The sequence below is a fragment of the Hylobates moloch genome, unplaced genomic scaffold (assembly GCF_009828535.3).
Source record: "Hylobates moloch isolate HMO894 unplaced genomic scaffold, HMol_V3 SCAFFOLD_16, whole genome shotgun sequence".
Lineage (NCBI taxonomy): Eukaryota > Metazoa > Chordata > Mammalia > Primates > Hylobatidae > Hylobates > Hylobates moloch.
Window position 1 is genome coordinate 5,277,284 of NW_026652291.1, and position 20,707 is coordinate 5,297,990.

Below are 20,707 nucleotides of genomic sequence, written 5' to 3' on the forward strand. Positions count from 1 at the left end.
TCCCGGCCCGGTCCAGACCAGAGCCACCCCGCGTACTCCCGGGGTCCTCTGCCCAAACCCGCCGCCCCGCGCGTCCCCTCCCGCCGGACCTGCGCACCCAGCGCGCTCTTTGTCTGAGGCGCCCCCGCGCCCCGCCTGCGCGCCCACCACGTCCCCCGCGCCCCGCCCTCCCGCGCACGCCCGGCCAATGAGGCGCGGCGGCGAAACGCAGTGCCCGGGGTGTTGTCCGCGCCGCGCCCGCCCATTGGCCTCGCTCGGCGCCCCCGCCCGGGCCCTGCCGGCAGGCACGAGGGGCGGGGCGCGCGGCCCGAGGTGAGGGACCGCGGGCAGGAGGGGATCCAGAGAGTCCGCCGCCGCTGAGGGACCAGCGCGGGCCTCGCCGCTGCCGCCGTCCCCACGATCCCTGACGGCGCCTGCCCGGGCTCCGCGCCAGGAGGGGCGGCCAGACCCAGCCCCGGCACCGCGAGCTCGGGGACTCCGACGGCGCCCAGCCCGGCGAGGGGCCTCAGGGGGAGGACGAGGAGGAAAGACGGCCTCGCCTGGGACCCGGCCATGGCGCTGGACTTCTTGGCTGGATGCGCGGGGGGTAAGGAGGCGGCGGGCCGGGCTGGGGCGAGGCGTCCGGGGAGGGAGGTCGGCCCACCAGCACGCCCTGGCCTCGCGGCTTACCGGTAGCGGGGGTCGCCGCGCCTGCGAATGGGACCGCAGTTCTCTTGCCTCAGGCGGCTCTCGTGGGCGTAAATTGACTTCTGGCCCGGGCTGTCCGCGAGGGCAGGTGTCTTTATTCTCTCTGGGCACGCTCGGACGGGAGGTCTGGGGCGCCGGGGCAGCACCGTGGCTAGGCGGAGGCCAGGACTGCCGGGAGGATGCCCCACTGCCCCCCGCGCTGAGGTCTCGGGCTCATCTCCCTCCCCTCCCCCATCCCCATCCGTTGCGCACTGGGAGCAGGGTCCCCTCCCCCGGCCGTATGTTTCGGGGCTGACTCCACCCGGTCCCGCGCAGCCGTCCAGCGGGGTTGGGGCTACGGGGCCGACCCCCTACTCGGCTGGCCTTGGAGGGCACTGAACCGCTCTGGCTCCGAGTCACGCCTTGGAACGCCGCCCCTTCCTACGCGGTTTTGTGAGCTGTTGGGGGCAGAAGGGGGGTGGTGAGTGGGTCGGGCGAGCCGGTGTGGGGCACCTTCTCCGAGGCGCGGTCGCGGCTCTGGGGTTCCTCCCATGCGGTTGTCTCCGGGAGGGCCCTGGCGGGCGTGCAGTCCAGGCTCTCCCGTGCCCCGACCGTGGGCATCGGGCACGGCCTTCCCTGTTGGGCCTCTGGCTTCTCTGCTTTTACCTTGAGGGTTAATTTATTCACCAGGATTCATCGGGAGGCTAGGTTAGATATCGGGGGCGGGGGAGGGTGGTTGGCGGCGGGAGTTGCAGAGAGGGCCGGCCGGTTATCCCTGTTTGGTCCCACTTTTCTCCCAGCACCTGCCCTTGTTCTCCGCTCATCATCTACTTGGGTTTGGCTCGAGTAAACCCTCAGCTCCCGGCTAGCGCTGAGAGCCCTGGCGGAAGAGTGGCTAGCGGTGGCCTTAAGTATTTAAACCTGTGGCGTCGGAGCCTGCTTCTTGGGCGAGGGACTCATTGAAAAGGGAGTGTGTTGGGGAGGTGATGTGCGCTGAAGGAGTTAGAACTTCCCGGTCGGTTACCTAGTCGGAAGCTGCGGGGCGCAAAGCCCAGAGTTTGCTGCTAATCGCTGGGGAGTTTGTCCCTAGCGCTGGGTGCCCTGGAGACAGAGGGGGCGTGTCCTCTGCGGATTTCATTCTCACCTTCCCCTCCCGCTTGTGATCTCGCTCTGTGCTCCACCCTTGCTCCCCACCGACTACCAGCTCCAGCAGGTGGGGGTGAGGGGCTGTCCCCAGGCCAACACCTCCTTCCAGCCTTTGGGGAGTGGGGATTCTTTCCCCGATGGTCAGAGTTCCTTCTGCAGTGGCTCTACCGTCGGTGCTGCTCTCCTGGAAACACCGGGGTTTGGGGCAGGAACACTTCCCCTGAAGGCAGGCCTGCTTGGCGCCTCCCGGCACATCTGTGGTCTCCTCTGCACTTCGCTCGCGCAGGCCTCCTTGCCTGGAATGTCCTTCGCTGTCCATCCTCATAGGCCCACCTGGGAGAGATTATATCCATGCCCCCTGCCCCAGGTTTGTGGGTCAAGGACTGGCACTGTCTGGTGCTGTAGCACTGGGGCACAGGCCACCCCCCCTGCCCCCAGGCCCTGCTTTTCGTGCAACCCCCAGGCACATAATGGCCACCCAGCTAAGGCTCTGCAAGCGTAAGCCTGCGCCTCCCAGGTGGACAAGGACAGAAGTCACCTGGGGGCTCACTCCTGGTCTCATCGGAGAAACCTTGGCCCAGAGAGGTGGGGGTACTAGAGCAAAGTCACACCACGTGCTCCTCTGATGGCCAGAGGATGCAGTCTGGCCTCTGATGCAGTCCTCTCTCCCCCTTCCTCCAGGGTGCTGGGGTGGGCCCTCAGGACAGTGAACTGACTGTGTCCCAGGCTCCAGGTCCCTGGCACAGCTGGGGTCACACTGACAGCCTGCCCAGAGGCACCCCACCTTGGGACCTGTACCCCAGCAGCCCCTGCCTGGCTCTTTCTTGGGGTGCCCCCAACCTACAGGCTCAGGGCAGATAATGCCAGTGCTTCTCCTTGGTGGCTGGGGAGGGGGACTGTCCACCCCCTACTATTCCCCTAGTGTGGGTCACGTGTTTTAACTTCTCAGGGAGGCGGGGCCAGCATCTTGACTGACAGCATCCTTGGGGCCTTGCATGGTGGAAGGTTTGGAATGCTTCCCCCTCTCCCCTACTGGGGGATCAACCCAAATCTTGAGGCCACATAGACACTGGGCTCTGGATGGACAGAAACAGGCACAGAGAGAAAAGCTCAGCCAGGGGGTGGGAGAATCCGGGAGGAGAGGTAAACCCCGAGAGGGAGGGGTGCCTCTTTCTACCACCTCTGCTACCAGCCATCCCCAGGACAGTGGTTCCTCCCCACCCCGCCCAGCCCTGAGGACTGTTGGGTGGGGATTGCCCGCAGAGCCTAGCTTAGGGAGGACAGTAGACGGTGGCTTTGGAGTTGGGAGACAGGGTTCTGCTTCTGCTGGTGTGACTGGAGGCCTCCTCGTGCGCTCAGGAAGGTGGTGAGGAGGCTCCTCCAATGGAGGCCAGCCCCACAGCCCACGCTGTTCCTGAGGATGGGTTCTTTGGGGTGAAGGAGACCAAGCCCCTCACCGACGGGTGCTGAAACAAGTCAGAAGAGAAAGTGGGAACCAGTGCCTCTCCCGGGAGACTTGAGTGGGGCCTCCCACCAGAGGAAAGTGGCGTAAGGGTCTTTCTGCCCTCTCCCTCCCTTGCCCTGTTGCTGTTGCTGTCACCTGGGCAGGTCTGGGGCCAGAGGCGTGACCATGCACCCACAGGAAGGGGATCACACAGCTGGACCTAGCTTCAGGCGACATGGAGGGGCCTCGAGGGGCCGCCCGCTGGAGGGAGAAGTAAAGTCCAGTGGCACATCCTGGGCAAGTGTTCAGTTTCCAAAACCCAGGGAAATCCAGAAACTTCCCAAGAAAAGAGGTTCTAGAACTAGGATTTTCAGATTTAGAAAATTAAAAAGCTGAAGTGGAAAAGAGGATGGATTTCCTGTTTCCAGGATACAAAGGCCTCCCAGAAAACTAGAAACCCAAATGGAAGTCACGAAAGAAAAGGTAGGCTTGGTGGTTGCTTCTTCATCCACCTGTGAATGTTAGAGGCTCTGGAAGAAGAAGGAACACGTCTGGAGATGATTAATATGATGAATAAATAATAGTGGAAATTTTCCCTGATCAGAAGAGGGCATGAGTCTGCACAGTGAAAGTGTTGGTAGAGCTCCAGGCAGGGTTACTTTAAAGAAAAAGACACACCCTTGGCATCTCCTGGTGACATTCTTGAAATCCACAGATAAAATCTCAGCAACCTCCCCCAGAATAAATAAATCATTGACAAAGGAGAAAAAAAAAAAAAAACATTGGCAGCAGATTTCTCATCTGCAGCACTGAAAGCCAGAGGACCAAGGCTGGCCTGGGCCCAGGATTCTCCACCAGAGTGTTCATACTGTTCCTCAGCCATATTAAGAAATAGATTTTGAGCCAGGCTTGGTGACTTACACCTGTAATCCCAACAATTTGGGAGGCTGAGATGGGTGGATCACGAGGTCAAGAGATTGAGACCCTCCTGGCCAACATGGTGAAACCCCATCTCTAAAAATACAAAAATTAACTGGGTGTGGTGGTGCGCACCTGTAGTCCCAGCTACACAGGAGGCTGAGGCAGGAGAATCACCTAAACCCGGGAGACAGAGGTTGCAGTGAGCCGAGATCACGCCATTGCACTCCAGCGTCGGTGACAGAGCAAGACTATCTCAAAAAAAAAAAAAAAAAGAAATAGATTTTGGGCCGAGCTTCGTGGCTCAAGCCTGTAATCCCAGCACTTTGGGAGGCCGAGGCAGGTGGCTCACTTGAGGTCAGGAGTTCAAGACCAGCCTGGCCAACATGGCGAAACCCCGCCTCTACTAAAAATACAAAAATTAGCCAGGCGTGGTGGCAGGAGCCTGTAGTTCCAGCTGTTTGGGAGGCTGAAACACAAAAATCACTTGAACCTGGGAGGTGGAGGTTTCAGTGAACCGAGATCGCACCATTGCATTCCAGCCTGGGCGACAGAGTGAGACTCTGTCTCAAAAAAAAAGAAAGAAAAAAAAAGAAAGGGTCTAATGAAATGGCAGTTGATGAGTAGAGACCCCAAAATGGAAAGAGAGGGAATCATTGTGCATTGAGTCTCACGGTCTCTAGGAAAATATCAGTGGAAGGTGGCAGGGATGGGAGCCTTCTTCAGGTAGCTCTTACTGGGGTGGGCGGGGCAGAAGGAGGCAGAGAGAGTTGTGGGGGAGGCGGTGCTTACCCTGTTTCTATATAATGATTAGACTATTAGAAGCAGGAAGTGATGGGCGCGGTGGCTCACACCTGTAATCCCAGCACTTTGGGCCGCCGAGGCGGGTGGATCACGAGGTCAGGAGATCGAGACCATCTTGGCTAACACGGTGAAACCCTGTCTCTACTAAATATACAAAAAATTAGCCGGGTATGGTGGCGGGTGCCTGTATTCCCATCTACTTGGGAGGCTGAGGCAGGAGAATGGCGTGAACCTGGGAGGCAGAGCTTGCAGTGAGCCAAGATAGCACCACTGCACTCCAGCCTGGGCAACAGAGCGAGACTCCACATCTCAAAAAATAAATAAATAAAAAGAAGCAGGAAGTAACCCTTTGCTGAAATTACAAATGAACAATTAGAAAGGGAATAAATAGCTGGGCGTGGTGGCTCACACCTGTAATCCCAGCACTTTGGGAGGCTGAAGCAAGTAGATCAATGAGGTCATGAGTTTTAGACCAGCCTGGCCAACATGGCGAAACAGCTTCTCTTCTAAAAATACAAAAATTAGCTGGGTGTGGTGGGGAGGGCCTGTAGTCCTGCTGAGGCCAGAGAATCACTTGAACCCGGGAGGCAGAGGTTGCAGTGAGCTGAGATCGCACCACTGCACTCCAGCCTGAGTGACAGAGCAAGACTCTCAAAAAAAGAAAGGGAATAAATAGTAATTTTCCCAAACCATCAAAAATATGCAAAAGGGAGTAAAATAAACCATTTACATAAAATAAAGTGGCATAAAAATGGCAGATCCCTCAGTTGTTCCAGCAAAATCAGACTGCTTTAGACTGGGTTAGAAAACAAAATCCAGTTATAGTTGCTTACAACAAACATCTAAAAACAAGTTAGTAAGAAAAGGTTCAAAACTACACATTGGGCATGGTGGCTCACGTCTGTAATCCCAGCACTTTGGGAGGCTTGGGTTTTTTTGAACCCAGGAGTTTGCATTTTCTTGAACCCAGCCTGGGCAGCATGGCAAGACCCGTCTCTGCCAAAATTACAAAAATTAGCTGGGTGTGGTGGCTCATGCCTGTTGTCTCAGCTGCTTGGGAGGCTAAGGCCGGAGGGTCGCTTGAGCCCAGGAGGTGGAGGTTGCAGTGAGCCAAGATTATGCCACTGCACTCCAGTTTGGGTGACAGAGTGAGATCTTGTCTCAAAAAACAAAAACACCAAAATTACAAGTTGGACAAAACCATACCAGTCACATGTAACCAAAAAGAAAGCAGAATTGGCAAAGTTAAAGTTAGTATCAAGTGGGTATTAGGGTCCAAAGTTTTTTTTTTTTTTTTTTTTTTGAAACAGAGTCTCGGTCTGTGGGTCACTGGAGTGCAGTAGTGCGATCTCAGCTCACAGCAACCTCTGCCTCCTGGGTTCAAGCAATTCTTCCACCTCAGCCTCCTGAGTAGCTGGAACTACAGGCACCTACCACCACACCCGGCTAATTTTTGTATTTTTAGTAGAGACGGAGTTTCACCATGTTGGCCAGGCTGGTTTTGAACTCCTGACCTCAAGTGATCCGCCCACCTTGGCCTCTCTAAGTGCTGGGATTACAGGCGTGAGTCACCACACTTGTCCAGGTCCAAAGTATTAAAGGATGGAGAGGACGTTAGGTAAAGATACAAAGTTCAATTTATGGAGATGCATAGTAACTGCCACAGGCATTAAGTGGAAGAGTAAGAATGGGTTGTAATGTTCGTTTGTTACTCAGCAGATGCCAGCTGTGTTAATTATACATAAACATTACTGGCAGTAAAGGGAGAGCTTGAACAGATGTCCACGTGAAACTCCAGGAGAGGAACATGGGAGTCAGAGTCAGTTACCTGACCTCACTGAGCCTATTTCTCCTGTGAAATGGGTAATGAGGCTGCCTTACTCACAGTGGTGGCAAGACTCAGAGATGGTTACCACCTGCACAGCGTTTAGGACTCTTTTTTTTTTTTTTTTTTTTGAAGTTTTTAGTTTATTAATGTTCTCGTGAAACATCCACAGTGGCCACAGATAACATCATTGCAGCACCTTTACTCCTTCGGCTTTTTGCCAGCACCAACATTGGCCTTTGCAGTCCCCCTGACTTTCTTCATTCTGTTCTTGCGTTCCTTTCGTTGCTTTCTTGAGGTCTTTTTCTTCTCATACAGGCCATGTCTTGCAAGTCTATGTTTGGGTTCATTTTTCTTTGCATAATCCAGGGAATCGTAAATCATGCCAAAGCCAATTGTCTTGCCACCACCAAAATGAGTTCTGAATCCAAATACAAAGATGACATCTGGTGTGGTCTTGTACATTTTGGCTAGTTTTTCCTGAATTTCTGTCTTAGGCACTGTTGCCTTCCCGGGGTGAAGGACATCAATGACCATCTGTTTCCTCTGAAGTAGTCGGTTGGTCATGAACTTTCTAGTGCGGATAGTTACGGTGTCGTTCATGATGGCGACCTATATTCAGACAGCCAAGGAGGAAAAGAGAGCGCGTTTAGGACTCTTGAGAAGTGTTTGTGAGCCATTTTGGCGGGGTGAACCTTTGTCCTTCAAGAGGGGCTGGATTTTTGGCAGGACCTGAAACAATAACCAAGGATGACCCCACAGTCACAAGCTGTCTCCCTGGGCTCAAGGTGGCTCCCACTCAGGGAAGGGGACGGAGGTGTCAGCCAGTGCATCAGGACCTGGGGTCGTCACTCCCAAGGGGCCATTACCCTGTTCGGTCTCCATGGCCACCCTGGGGGAGGGAGGTAAACCTTTACAGGTAAGGAGAGTGAGGCCCAGAGACAGAGTCATTTGTGAGTATGCCAGGCTGATGAGCGGCAGCGGGGAAATTCAAATCTGGGGAGGGTCTGACCCCAAAGTCCAACATCCCTGGAGCCTCCTGCCCATGTCAGGTGTTTGGATTAGTGGGACATCCCAGAAATAGTGTGTGCAGCCTCCCAGGGGACAACTTCTGCTGTCAGCCACCCAGACCAGTCATCTGTGGAGAGCAGCAGCCCACAGATGAGACACCAGCGCTGAGTGGGACAGATGCTGGCTTGGCCTTGTGATGTCACATGCGTACCCCCACACTGGACGTGAGGATTCCAGGGGCTCATGGGATCTGCCTGCTGCACCCGCAGGTGCTTGGTCAATGTCCTTTCCCCGGCAGCAGCTCCTGCCAGTCTTCCTTGTCAGAACCCCCTCCTGCCCAGCACTCTGCACTGCGTTTCTGAGGTATGTGGGTCACAAGTCCCCCTCTCCTCCTCCAGGTGTGGCAGGCGTGCTTGTGGGACACCCGTTTGACACGGTCAAGGTGAGTCTCATTGCTGCGTTTTTTTCCTCGGCGCATACATTGGAGAGAGGCTCACAGGGTTGGGGTGGCTGGAAGCCTGTTTCCGTGTACAGTCCCAGGGGGGCAGCTGCTTTTACACCAGGCCGGGTTTGAACCTTCCTCGCTGCTTTGTCCTGGCATCTCCCAGCTGGGGCTGATCCACAAGCTGGGTTCGTGGCCAAGTCCATCCTGAGCTTGGCCAGCTGGGACCGAGGTGCTGAGGTTTTCTCCCACCCAGAGCAAGGGGCACCCACATCGTTCCCATGCAGAATTCCCCCAAACAGTTCCTTGAAAGAAAGAAAAGCTCAGAGAGAAAATACAAAAAAAAAAAAAAACTTGTATCTCCCATGAACATGATCTTCACGGAGTGGTGATCATCCTTACGGAGAATCCGAGTGATGGTTTCCCACGTGCCAGAGGCCTGAGGAAGGGCCCTGTTAGCCAGTTCCTTGATAACACCCCACACCTCCATGAACCAGACTTCCAGGTTCTCAGACCCCCCAGAACAGAAACCAAGGAAATCCATGTCCTCCAGCTGGAAATTCTCAAATAAATCCCCACCCTCCACTTGTGGTTGGGCTGTATGTCCTGAAAGTAGCCCAGTGGGGCCCTTCTTCGCCCTTTTCCCTGGGCCCCAGGGCAAGCTGTGAGTGGCGCGCACCAGACCAGCCTTGTGCTTGTTGGCAGCGCTACATGTGGCCCCTCTTCCCACTGAGGGAAGGCACAGCTGACGGCAAGGCAGGATGTGCACCCTGAGCTGGGTTTGAGGGAGGCTTCTGGTCTCCTTTTCTAGTGAGCCCAGGTGTGTGTTGGCAGAGACAGCGACTTACCATAGGGCTGAGTTGCATCCAGCACAAGAGTGAGGGCCCGGCCTTATGCATTGGTTGTGACCTTAAAAAGCTCTGTCCCTGGGCCTCGTGCAGGTCCGGGTCCCTCTGCCAGCCGGTTTTCTGCATGACCTTGGGCAGGTCCCTGTATCTTTGGGCTCAAACGTTGTCATCGTGCCAGTGCTCAACAGCATAATTTATGTTGGATTAAATGCTAGCTCTGAAAAGCACAACTCTTCTATCCACTGTGGGCCAATTTGGGGAGGAGGCTGAAGGGCCAGGCTTTCTTGGCAGGCAGCGGCCCCACGTTTGCTGCACCTGCCTGCCGAGAGTGAGGCTGTGCAGAGCCTGCCCACACAGCCCCCGGCCCCAGCCATGCCCACGCGCTGCCTAGCCAGGCCACCCGTGAAGCCTCCCCCAGGCCAGAGCAGCCCAGGACAGCCTGGCAGTGTCCACGTTGCACTGTGTTTATATCTCGTGGTCATGTGTTGTGAATGCCTCTTGCAGCCAAGAAGTGCTTCACATTCACTTCCTCTTTCCAGCTCTGTGGAGGCCTGGGCTCTCTGAGCTATGAATCGGCCAGACCTGCTGGGCTCCTGCCTGGCCCCCTCAGGCAGCCCCTGGCAGGCCTGGGAGTACTTTCTTTTTTTTTTTTTTTTTTTTTTTTTTTGAGACAGAGTCTCACTCAGTCACCCAGGCTGGAGTGCAATGGCGCGGTCTCGGCTCACTGCAAGCTCCGCCTCCCGGGTTCACGCCATTCTCCTGCCTCAGCCTCCCAAGTAGCTGGGACTACAGGCGCCCACCACCACACCCGGCTAATTTTTTGTACTTTTTTTAGTAGTAGAGACGGGGTTTCACCGTGTTAGCCAGGATGGTCTCGATCTCCTGACCTTGTGATCTGCCCACCTCGGCCTCCCAAAGTGCTGGGATTACAGGCGTGAGCCACCGTGCCCAGCCAGGCCTGGGAGCACTTTCGTCCTGGTGCTCCGCCGTCCTGAGCCACTGAGCCCGCGAGCAGCACCCCTGAAGTGACGCAGGGACGGGAGTTTCTCCAGCCCGTGAGGTTTTACTCCCCAGACCCTACTTCCCCGCGTCTGGAGGGTGGTCTTTGAGAAGATCTATATGTGATCCATTTTTTTTTTTTTTTTTTTTTTTTTGCCACTGTCGCTCCAGCAGTATCACATCTGGACCTTAAAAAGCTGAACTGTTTTTCTTTGAGACGGAGTCTGTGTCTGTCACTCAGGCTGGAGTGCAGTGGCGCGACCTTGGCTCACTGCAACTTCCTCCTCCTGGGTTCAAGTGATTCTCCTGCCTCAGTTCCCGCCCCCCAACCCCCGCCCCGGGTAGCTGGGATTACAGGCACGTGCCACCACGCCTGGCTACTGTTTGTTTTTAGTTGAGGTCCAGCACATATAGAAAGTGCACACATCCGGCCGGGCGAGTGGCTCGCCTGTAATCCCAGCACTTCTGGAGGCCGAGGCGGGTGGATCCCAAGGTCAGGAGATCAAGACCATCCTGGCTAACACAGTGAAACTCTGTCTCTACTAAACATACAAAAAATTAGCCGGGCGTGGTGGTGGGTGCCTGTAGTCCCAGCTACTCGGGAGGCTGAGGCAGGAGAATGGCGTGAACCCGGGAGGCGGAGCTTGCAGTGAGCCAAGATCGCATCCCTACACTCCAGCCTGGGCAACAGAATGAGACTCCGTCTCAAAAAAAAAAAAAAAAAAAGAAAAAGTGCACACATCCTAGGTGTACAAGTCATTGCAAAACACATGCGTGGGGAGCTGCCACCCAGGAGAAACAGAACATGGCCAGTCCTCTGGAAGTCTTCCCTCCTGCTCCTATCAACTCCTCCCTCCCCTTCTTCTGAGGCTTCCACTGGCCTAACTTCCTCCTTTTTTTTGAGACATGGTCTTGCTCTGTCACCCCAGGTGGAGTGCAATGGTGCAATCATAGCCCACTGCAGCCTTGATTTCCCAGGCTCAAGCAATCCTCCCACTGCAGCCTCTCAAGTAGCTGAAACTACAGGCACACACCACCATGCCCAGCTCATTTTTTTTTTAAGTTATTAGTAGAGATGGGGTCTTGATATGTTGCCCAGCTGGTCTGAAACTCCTGGGCTCAAGTGATCCTCCTGCCTTGGCCTCCTGAAGTGCTGGGATGACAGGCCTGGCCCACTGTCCTCACTTCAACACCACGGGTCCCTTTTGCCTGGTTGAATATAACTGCAGCTGTACCCTAGAATCATCAGGGGCCACCCGAGTCTGTGTCAGTCCGTACTGTCACATGGCCACAGACTATCTCATGGCTGGGACAGTCACAGTTTATTCCCCCAGGCCCTTGGGACTGAAACAATCCAAGATCTGGATCTCCTCTATAGCGCCCAGAACCACAGCCACCGTCCTGAAGCACACGGCCTTCACACATGTTTCTGCATGAAGGGAGTTTTCTGTCCTGCTTCCTTGGACACAACAATAATCAGGGAGCAGTCGTCTTGACCTGTGATGAGGGGTGACCGGCCATCCCTGGGCATGGGATGGGGAGGGTGGGTGGGGGCTGGCTGTGGGGGCTCCGCGCCTGGATGTCATGTTGAAATTTTGTTGCTTTAACCGCCTTTACTTTCTGAGCTAGGGGCTGTCTCCATCCATAGCAAAAGTGTAACTTTGTTGTAGATGGGCGTAAGCCTCACCCTGGAGAGCGCTAGTAAGTACAGACCAGGTGAACCCGACCCCAGCCTGGACCCCACCCTGTCATGCCCATCTCCCCTACCCCAGAGTTCCCTCCGTAGCAGGGGACAGGGAGGGTGTGAGGCAAGCCTGGGCTCAGCACAGGTCCTGGGGTGGGGGCTCAGACTGGTCAAAAACAATCAGCCCCCTCTGGATTGGGGGTCCTCATGTGGGGGTCTCTCGGCCCTATGGGGAGCTGGGAGCTTCCTAAACTTGTGTCCAAATGACTAGTTTCTCAGGGGTGGGTCCGTTCCCATCAATCCTCAAAGGAGAGCCTGGCACCCCAAGATTTTAAGAGCCTGAGCTGTAGATGACAAGACTTGGGACACTGGGCCACAGTTCCTCTCCCAGAGAGCGAGGGCTCGTCACAGACTGAAGGGTACTGAGGGGTCAGAAACAAAGTGGGGAGAGGCCTCTGCCCACGTTGGTGGGACAAGCTGAGTTGACCTAAGCCTGACATTCCCCAGCCGGCTGGACTTGGGCATTCACCAGTGTCTGTGACCTGCAAAGACTTCACAACACTACCCAGGTGGCATTGAGTATCCAACCTGGGAAGGGACAGCTCCATGTCACATCAGTTGTACTCACACAGGCCTCTTAGTGCCAGTGTTGGGGCTGCAGGAGGAACAGAGAGATCCCCCCAGAGACCCCAGAACATTGAAGGGAAAGCAGCAAACCTCGCATCAAGGTGCTGGCCAAGAACTGGGCCTCCAGGGTGGGAGGGGTGCTTCGGGCCAGTCTTGAAGCATTGGTTTCCAGCTGTTGAGGTCCTGGGGGTGCTGAGATGGTACTTGTTTCCTAACAAAACATTTTTTGTAAGTGCATTCACCAACAGAGGGCCCACCTGTTCTGGTGGAGAGAATTGGAAAAGGTTCCAGAATCCGGGCAGAAGCCTGGCTCTTCCCGGTGAGGGCTCTCCCTTGCCAGCACTCCCTCCCACCCTCACTCTGACCAACACAGCTGCTCATGTCCCTGGAGAGGACAGCTTTGGCCAAGTTGTTAAACATCTCTGAGCCTCAGTCTCCCCATCTTGGAAATGGGGGCAGTTGTCCCAATGCCGAGATAATTGAGTGTGAAGCCCTCCCCTGTCCCATGCTGCCTAGTACCGAAGGCTGTGGCCCTGGCTGTAAGAATGATCATTTCTGAGTCAGACCTAGGGAACCAGCCCCTGAGAATGTGACTTGACCTAGTTTACTCCCACCCCCCGCTCTGCAACTCTGAGCCTCCTATTGAGCGATAAGCTCATAGGCAACAAAGAGTGCTTTGACATGGAAGAGGTTCTGGGCCACTGGGCTGGGAGGCGGCGGGGCCTGACCAGCGTCCCAGGCCCCAGAGCTGCTGACGTGGGTCCCCAAGGAGGTTGTTGGCTGTTCTCTTGCCACCACTCTATTATAAACTCATAACTGCTGTTCTCACGAGAGGCTACTGGCAGAGACCAGGCAGGAGCTCCTGGAGCCAAGGTCATTGCTTTTGTTTTTATTTATTTATTGAGACGGAGTGTTCCTTTCTCGCCCAGGCTGGAGTGCAGTGGCATGACGTCACTGCATCCTCTGCCTCACGGGTTCAAGCAATTCTCCCACCTCAGCCTCCTGAGTAGCTGGGATTACAGGTGTATGCCACCACGCTAGGCTAATTTTTTTTACAGACACGATTTTGCCATGTTGGCCAGGCTGGTCTTGAACTCCTGACCTCAAGTGATCCACCCACCTCGGCCTCCCAAAGTGTTGGGATTACAGGCGTGAGCCACTGCACCTGGCCAGGCTTATCACTTTTTGTGCCTATTGCCTCGAAGCCAGTCTCTGATGGGACATTAGGGCAGGGGCCCTTCAGCCTAGTCTGGGACATGGGCTGCTCACTCAGCAGTATGACAAGCATCACCTGGAGAACAGGCCGGTCTCAGGAGGTCGTTCATGCCCCACCGGCAATGCACTGTGCAGCCATAGTGTACACAAGAGGCTTAACCTCAACTGGTCTGAGATCTTGGGGACCCCCTACCCTGTCTCCAGCAGCCTCTCCCTGTAGCCGTTTGCCTACTGGCACCCCATCCTGAGAAGGCATAGATACCCGGCCCGCCCTGCCCTGGAATTACAAAAGTCTTAGACTGTGCCTGAGTGCCCGGCCTCCTTGGGAGACCCTCCCAGGCAGCCCGAGCGCCAGACCCGGGAGCTGGGTGCTCTGGCCCTGCCTGCCTGCCTCTCACTGGACCCTCTCCTTCCAGGTGCGGCTTCAGGTCCAGAGCATGGAGAAGCCTCAGTACCGTGGGACGTTGCACTGCTTCAAGTCCATCATCAAGCAAGAGAGCGTGAGTGGCCTGGGCTGGTGGGGCTCGGGAGGCACAGGATGGGGAACTAGCTTCTGGGCTGCCACCACCCCAGACCAGAGAGCCAGGAAGGAAGGTGTCAGGACGGCCAGGAGGCCAATCAGGACCTAGGTTCTAACGAAATTCTGCTTGGTCCTCAGGAGCCCCTGGGGTGGGCTGGGGCTGCCATCCCCCGACCCCCTTCCGCGTGGAGGGCCCGGGAGGTGCGCGTTGCCGGCTCTGATGGCGTCTGTCCCCGCAGGTGCTGGGCCTGTACAAGGGCCTGGGGTCACCACTCATGGGGCTCACCTTCATCAACGCGCTGGTGTTCGGGGTGCAGGGCAACACCCTTCGGGCCCTGGGCCACGACTCGCCGCTCAACCAGTTCCTGGCAGGTGCGGCGGCGGGCGCTATCCAGTGCGTCATCTGCTGCCCCATGGAGCTCGCCAAGACGCGGCTGCAGCTGCAGGACGCGGGCCTAGCGCGCACCTACAAGGGCTCGCTGGACTGCCTCGTGCAGATCTACGGGCACGAGGGTCTGCGTGGCGTCAACCGGGGCATGGTGTCCACGCTGCTGCGTGAGACGCCCAGCTTCGGCGTCTACTTCCTCACCTATGACGCTCTCACGCGGGCGCTGAGCTGCGAGCCGGGCGACCGCCTGCTGGTGCCCAAGCTGCTGTTGGCGGGCGGTACGTCGGGCATCATGTCCTGGCTCTCGACCTACCCTGTGGACGTGGTCAAGTCACGGCTGCAGGCGGACGGACTGCGGGGTGCCCCGCGCTACCGCGGCATCCTGGACTGCGTGCACCAGAGCTACCGCGCCGAGGGCTGGCGCGTCTTCACGCGGGGGCTGGCGTCCACGCTGCTGCGCGCCTTCCCCGTCAACGCTGCCACCTTTGCCACCGTCACCGTGGTGCTCACCTATGCGCGTGGCGAGGAGGCCGGGCCCGAGGGCGAGGCTGTGCCCGCTTCCCCTGCGGGGCCTTCCCTGGCGCAGCCCTCCAGCCTGTGACGCTCACCCCGCCCTCCTCCCCCAGGGCTCCTTCTCAGAAACCCGGGACATATATTGGCCCCTGAGTCGATTGCCCTGCTTCCTGCTCGGATGCTGGGGGCTATGGAGTCTATCAGACTTGGGCTGAATTTTGCTGATAAGCTGGATAGTTTTGGCCAAGAACTTCACTTGCCTCAGTATTCTCATCTATGAAATAAGGACCTTCATACCCACACTGTAGAGTCACGAAGGTCAGAGATGATTCCCAGCGGCAGCCGGCACCTGGCCTGGCCGAGGCCATTGCACCATTATCCTGGAAACTGAGGCAGACACTCCAGCCCCTTTCCCGGATCCTGGCCACGCCATTGTGCTCCTGCCCTGCAGGCTGGCTCCCGGGGGTCTCTGATGGCCAACCAAGGGGCCACCCAGGGACCTGCACTCCACACATCCTCCACCCGGGAGGGTGGTGGGCCACCCCTCTGGTCTGTGTTAGGGACAGGAAAACTTGGTGTGCCTCCTGGTGTCACAGAACTGGATCCTCTGCATACCCCAGCTTCTCCACATGCCACTGCTAGGGGTACCCCAGCTGCTGCCACTCCTGCTGGAGGGTGAACTGGGGACCCTGCACCCTCCGGGAAGCCATGGAGTCTGTTGGAGGCAACATATCAGCCTACGGGACTAGGGTGGGGAGCAAACAGGCCAGCGGTGGAGGTCTCGACAGTTCAAGTGTGATGGAGCTGTGGCAAGGAGAAAAGGAGAAATCCTTCCACCTCTGGGCCTCGGGCTGCCTGTCCATAAAATGGGGACATGCCAGCTGATGGACAGCTGAGTCTCTGGCCCACCTACCACCGCCAGCCAGGATCCCCCAAGGTGTGCAGAGGGCTCAGCAGAGAACAGTATGGGACCCCCCCCTCACCAGGGCTGGAACACCTCCAGCCACAAAGAAGCCAAAGGTCAGTCCCTCTGCTCCCCAGTAAATGGTGCCTCCCAGGCATTCTCAGTGCCAGGGCTTCATCCCCGTGAAGGCACAGGGCCCACTAGTGGGCACAGGGGTGGCTAGTTGGGGCCTGGGGCAGGAGAGTGCCGCACCAGGCGTCCTGGGGAATGTGCTCAGTGAAGATGACACTGGGCTTTGCACAGCCTGGCGTCGCTGTACAGAAACTGTCAAGGGAATAAAGTGTTGTTTGTTTTTTAAGTGGCGAGGCTGCCTGAGGAAAGGGCTTCATTCAGCATCCTTGCCCTGGAGTCGAAGGGGCCAGCTCAGGGGGGTGTGTGCCCTCGGATCCTGACAGCAGCCTTGGCCATGTGACCTGGGCAGTTGCGGATACATCTGAGAGCCTGTTTTCTCATCTGCAAGGCAAGCTAATGAAGGGCTTGAGGATTGGAATGTAAAGCTTATGAACACGCTGGTGCAGCCTGGCCATTCAGCAGATGCCCCTCTGCTATCATCATCCCAGCAATGAGAAAGAGGCCTGTGGTGAGGGGCACTGGCGGGCGGGGCAGCAGGGGCAGGGCGTGTCCCAAAAACAGCTTCCTGGAAGAGGGGAGGTCTGAGTGGAGCTGACCATTTCAGCCACCTGGGCAACTTGGGCACAATTGTACTTAACCCAGCCTAGGAGGTCAGAGAGGGCTTCCTGGAAGAGGGCATCCTGGAGCTTTGCCAAAGGTGTGGTGCGGGGGTCTCGCTGCCCACCTCACCTGCAGTTCTGTTCAGCCTCCTGGAGTCAGCCCTTGGCATCCTGAGCCTCTGCAGCCACCAGCCCTGGAGGTTCTCCCTCCCAACTGCTGAGCCAAGAAACTCTGCCCACTGACGAGGGAGAGTCCAGGAGGGGCCCCCATTCATGTGCCTGTTTAATCCTAGTGCTAGCCTGTGAAGTTGGGCTTTGCAGGGAGGAAGCTGGCTGTTGACCCCTGGGGTCTCCTGGCCTCTCTCACTTCTCTTTACTCTGAAATAAACCAGGGGAAGCTCCCAGGGGTGGGGGACACACCCTGGCCATGGGCACAGAGAGGGACCCCTTCCTTAGCTCCTCCATGTCCAGCTTTGGCAGCCCCTTTGCCTCTCTAGGCCTGGGTGGCTGAACCTCAGGGCAGCTTGAGTGTGGCCTGTGGCTGTGGTCCCCATCACCCTGGATCTCTCCACACATCTGCACTCTCTGGAAAGGCCCCCATGTGACCCTTGTCAGGAACTGATTTGAGCACAAACCTTTCTCCAGCCCTGCTCACCGTGGGGCTTCTCCACGAACCCTGTGGCTGCCTGCCCTCTGGGGACAGCACACGGGCAGGCCAGCCCTTCAGAAGTGAGGGGTGGTGCGGCAAGGAGCAAGGTCGAAGGGGTGGGGGGCTTCCAGCTCCCTCCCACTTCTCAGTTCAGCGGCCTCACATGACCAACACATCTGCTAGGCAGGGAGTGGAGTTGTTGTTTTTAATGAATTTAGTTTACATTTTCTTTTCTCCCTGATTTGAACTTTTTTTTTTGAGATGGAGTCTTGCTCTGTTGCCCAGGCTGGAGTGCAGTGGTGCTCTCTCAGCTCACTGCAACCTCTACCTCCCAGGTTCAAGTGATTCTCCTGCCTCAGCCTCCGAGTAACTAGGATTACAGGCGTGCGCCACCACACCTGGCTAATGTTTCTATTTTTATTAGAGACAGGGTTTCACCATGTTGACCAGGCTGGTTTCAAACTCCTGACCTCAAGTGATCCACCCACCTGAGCCTCCCAAAGTGCTGGGATTACAGGTGTGAGCCACCGCGCCCGGCCTCTGATTTGAATTTATTTGGAATAAGTGATATATGAAGGTGCTAAAAACTAAAAATACTACCAGAACCCAGGCTTGTGCAGTGAAGAGGAAAACCTCCTTCCACCTCCCTGGGTCCAGCCTCTCCTCCTGAGTCAAGGACAGTCTCCAGTTCCCAGAGGGCATCCAACACGTCTTGGGCAAGTGCCAGCATGGTACGGCGGAGGGACAGCTGCACCCCCCACAAAGTGTGGCCGAGGTCCTGACCGTTCTGTTCTTTGCTGTCTTCCCTTGACAGTGATCCTGGAGATTGCATCCTTCACCTAGGGCTGCTGTAACACCACACACTGTGGCTAAACAATAGCCAAGTGTCCTCTGGGAGTTCTGAGGGCCACACTCCAGCTGCAGGCAGGGTTTGTTCCTTCTGGGGGCTCTGAGGGACGAACTGTTCCCTGCTTCTTCCGAGCTTCTGGGGGCGGCTGGCAATCCTTGGCTCCCTAGGCTCACAAGCGCATCACTCCGATCGCTGCCACCATCTCTTGCTGCCTTCTGTGTGTCTGTGTCTCCATGTCTTCTCTTTGTATAAGGGCACCAGTCATATGGGATTAAGGGCCCACCCTACTCTAGTATGACCTCATCTTAACTAAAAACATCTGCAGAGACCAGGTTCCAAATCAGGCCAGATTCAGTTGCCTGGAGTTAGTACTTGAACGGATCTTTTTGGGGCCACAATCCAACCCTCAGCAGGGCTCTGTATCAGTGTGTTTGAACGGTCCTCCTTCCTGCTGATAGCTGCATGGCATATTTCATTGGATAAACTTTGCTTGATTTGCTTTTCCAGTCAGGTTTGGGAGAATAACTGGGGGGCACGTCTGAGCGGAGTCCTAGAGGAAGAGCAGCAGCGGACGGGGCCGCAGAGACCACTAGGCTGTAGCTGGAAGGGCACATGTAGCCAAGGTCTTGAGGTGGAAGGGGTCGGTGGGGGCTGGGAAGGGGGTGAGGCAGGGCCTGGAGAACAGCAGGGCCAGACGTTCGAGAGGGCCACCAGGGTGGGTCACATGGCAGTGCCTTGGGGACAGTGGCAGATTCTCCTAAGTGCCAACTGCTCTTGAAATCTCAACTTGATCTGGGCTTCAGTATGTCCAATCAAAACACCTTCCCAAACTGTCTTTTTTTTTTTTTTTTTTAATAGAGTTTCACTCTTGTCGCCCAGGCTGGAGTGCAATGGCACAATCTTGGCTCACTGCAACCGCCACCTCCCAGGTTCAAGTGATTCTCCTGCCTCAGCCTCCTGAGTATCTGGGATTACAGGCACAGCAACCACGCCCTGCTAATTTTTTGTATTTTTAGTAGAGATGGGGTTTCACCATGTTGGCCAGGATGGTCTCAAACTCCTGACCTCAGGTGATCCGCCCGCCTCGGCCTCCCAAAGTGCTGAGATTACAGGCGTGAGCCACCGCGCCCGGCCCCCAGACTGTCTTGCGGCCGGAGCTGGCCATATGTCTGACAGCTTCTGAGAAAGCTGTGAAACAGGTAAAACACACTGTGGCACACCCCTTGACCTCTGATCTCTGACCTTGCTCTCTGCTTCCCACTGAAAAGGGAATAGGATGCCTGGAGGTGCAGTGGGAGAGACCACGGCCGTGAGCCACCGAGCCAGCCTGGCCTTGGAAGGTTGGTCACATCCCTCTCATTCAGCACACTGTTCCTGTCATTTGCAGCCAAATGCACCACCAGCCGCCATGCAGAGCTGAGTTTATTTCGTTGCATCAGCAGCTGTGAGCAGGTTTTACCCAGGGGAGTGACAGGATCCAATTTATGCTTTGAAGACCCCACAGGAGGTTAGGAGGCAATAAGAGGCAGGCCGGGATGGGGGGCAGAGGCCATGAGGGTGTCCAAGCCAGAGGACATCTTGAGACCAGGAATGGGGAGGGGTGCTCCAGTGGCAGGTGGGCGAGACCACTGGGGAATAAACGGCAGAAGAAGCCCTTGCAGGTGTTGAGGGTACAGTCAAGGGAGGCGAAACTATGTGGCAGGAGCTAGAGTCTGAACTCCGCAGGGATCTGGAGTTTATGGCTCCTTCCTTGACCCCTTAAGGGAAAGGGCTATGAAATGGCACTGCCAAGGCATTTGTCTCTGGGATGGGAAAGGAGGAGGGAGGCTTAAAGCGTGGAAGGGCAGAGAGAAGGGGACAGGCCCCGTGAGGGCTGGTGCTCAGGTCCTTGGTGCAGAGTTCAGGCAAAGCAGTGGCAGTTTGGGGAGTCCAAATCTGAGAAACTGTTTTTCCAATATCAGAGCCCATACCGGGTTCACACACAGACTTCCCCTTCCCTTTTCTTTTGATCCCTTTGGACATCAGGTGCCTGGATCGAATGGAGCATAAGCCTCCTTGTGCCCTTCTCATCACTGGCCTGGGCCTTTAGTGAGTAGTTCTCATAAAAAGCACCTGTGAGGCCACACTGACCTGGGACCTTCACCAGCCCTTCTTGTGCTGGGCGGGTTCTTGTGACTGTAGGGACGGCTCAGCCCTTTGCACACCCATCCCTTCATTCTCCCAGCAGCCATACAAGGTCGGTGCTGGCACCCCCATTTTGCAGTGCAGGATACCAGTTGGGGAGGGTCCCTGTCCAAGGCCACACAGCTAGTTGGTGCTGGAGCCAGCGCCGGGAGCCGGTCAGCGCATCCTTTGCCCTTCAGCAGGATCAGCTGGGGCGGGCAACCCTGGAGCGGCAGTGCAAGAACCAGAGGGGGCCTGGCCAGGGCAAGTGTCCAGGTCCCATGCTCCTGGGTCTCAGCTTCCTTGCTGCTTCTTGCTTACACACGCCTGACCTCATGGTACCCACCTACCCACGGAGAG

At 56.5% G+C, this 20,707-nt stretch overlaps 2 protein-coding genes across 17 annotated transcripts; one reads left to right on the forward strand and one right to left on the reverse strand.

The window, feature by feature from the left end:
• Positions 1 to 274: 274 nt before the first annotated feature.
• SLC25A29 (solute carrier family 25 member 29) lies at positions 275 to 18,827 on the forward strand. Of its 16 annotated transcripts, none has more exons than XM_058429648.1 (7): positions 278 to 586; positions 3,172 to 3,360; positions 8,222 to 8,256; positions 11,438 to 11,612; positions 11,733 to 11,804; positions 14,046 to 14,129; positions 14,389 to 16,312. In XM_058429648.1, exons 6-7 carry the CDS (start codon positions 14,067 to 14,069, stop codon positions 15,136 to 15,138), a joined length of 813 nt encoding a protein of 270 aa, XP_058285631.1. In that variant the 5' UTR covers positions 278 to 586; positions 3,172 to 3,360; positions 8,222 to 8,256; positions 11,438 to 11,612; positions 11,733 to 11,804; positions 14,046 to 14,066; the 3' UTR covers positions 15,139 to 16,312. The 16 variants fall into 16 exon arrangements, 15 of the variants coding, with proteins under 15 accessions (XP_032036441.1, XP_058285631.1, XP_058285627.1 ...); XM_058429647.1 differs by lacking the exon at positions 278 to 586 and adding an exon at positions 1,703 to 2,179; XM_058429644.1 differs by lacking the exon at positions 3,172 to 3,360 and having other exon boundaries at positions 8,213 to 8,256.
• LOC116485195 (small ribosomal subunit protein eS24-like) lies at positions 6,925 to 7,442 on the reverse strand. The gene has a single exon (XM_032753748.2). The coding sequence runs from the start codon at positions 7,404 to 7,406 to the stop codon at positions 7,005 to 7,007; it is 402 nt and encodes a 133-aa protein (XP_032609639.1). The 5' UTR covers positions 7,407 to 7,442; the 3' UTR covers positions 6,925 to 7,004.
• Positions 18,828 to 20,707: the final 1,880 nt, after the last annotated feature.

What these genes read in the sequence shown, in the direction of transcription:
- SLC25A29 (XM_032180550.2), top strand. Translation starts at nt 553, where the DNA reads ATGGCGCTGGACTTCTTGGCTGGATGCGCGGGGG. An exon ending in ACCCGTTTGACACGGTCAAG is followed by an intron (nt 8,257 to 14,045) that starts GTGAGTCTCATT and finishes CTCTCCTTCCAG; the next exon opens with GTGCGGCTTCAGGTCCAGAG. An exon ending in CCATCATCAAGCAAGAGAGC is followed by an intron (nt 14,130 to 14,388) that starts GTGAGTGGCCTG and finishes CTGTCCCCGCAG; the next exon opens with GTGCTGGGCCTGTACAAGGG.
- LOC116485195 (XM_032753748.2), bottom strand. Translation starts at nt 7,406, where the DNA reads ATGAACGACACCGTAACTATCCGCACTAGAAAGTTCATGACCAACCGA.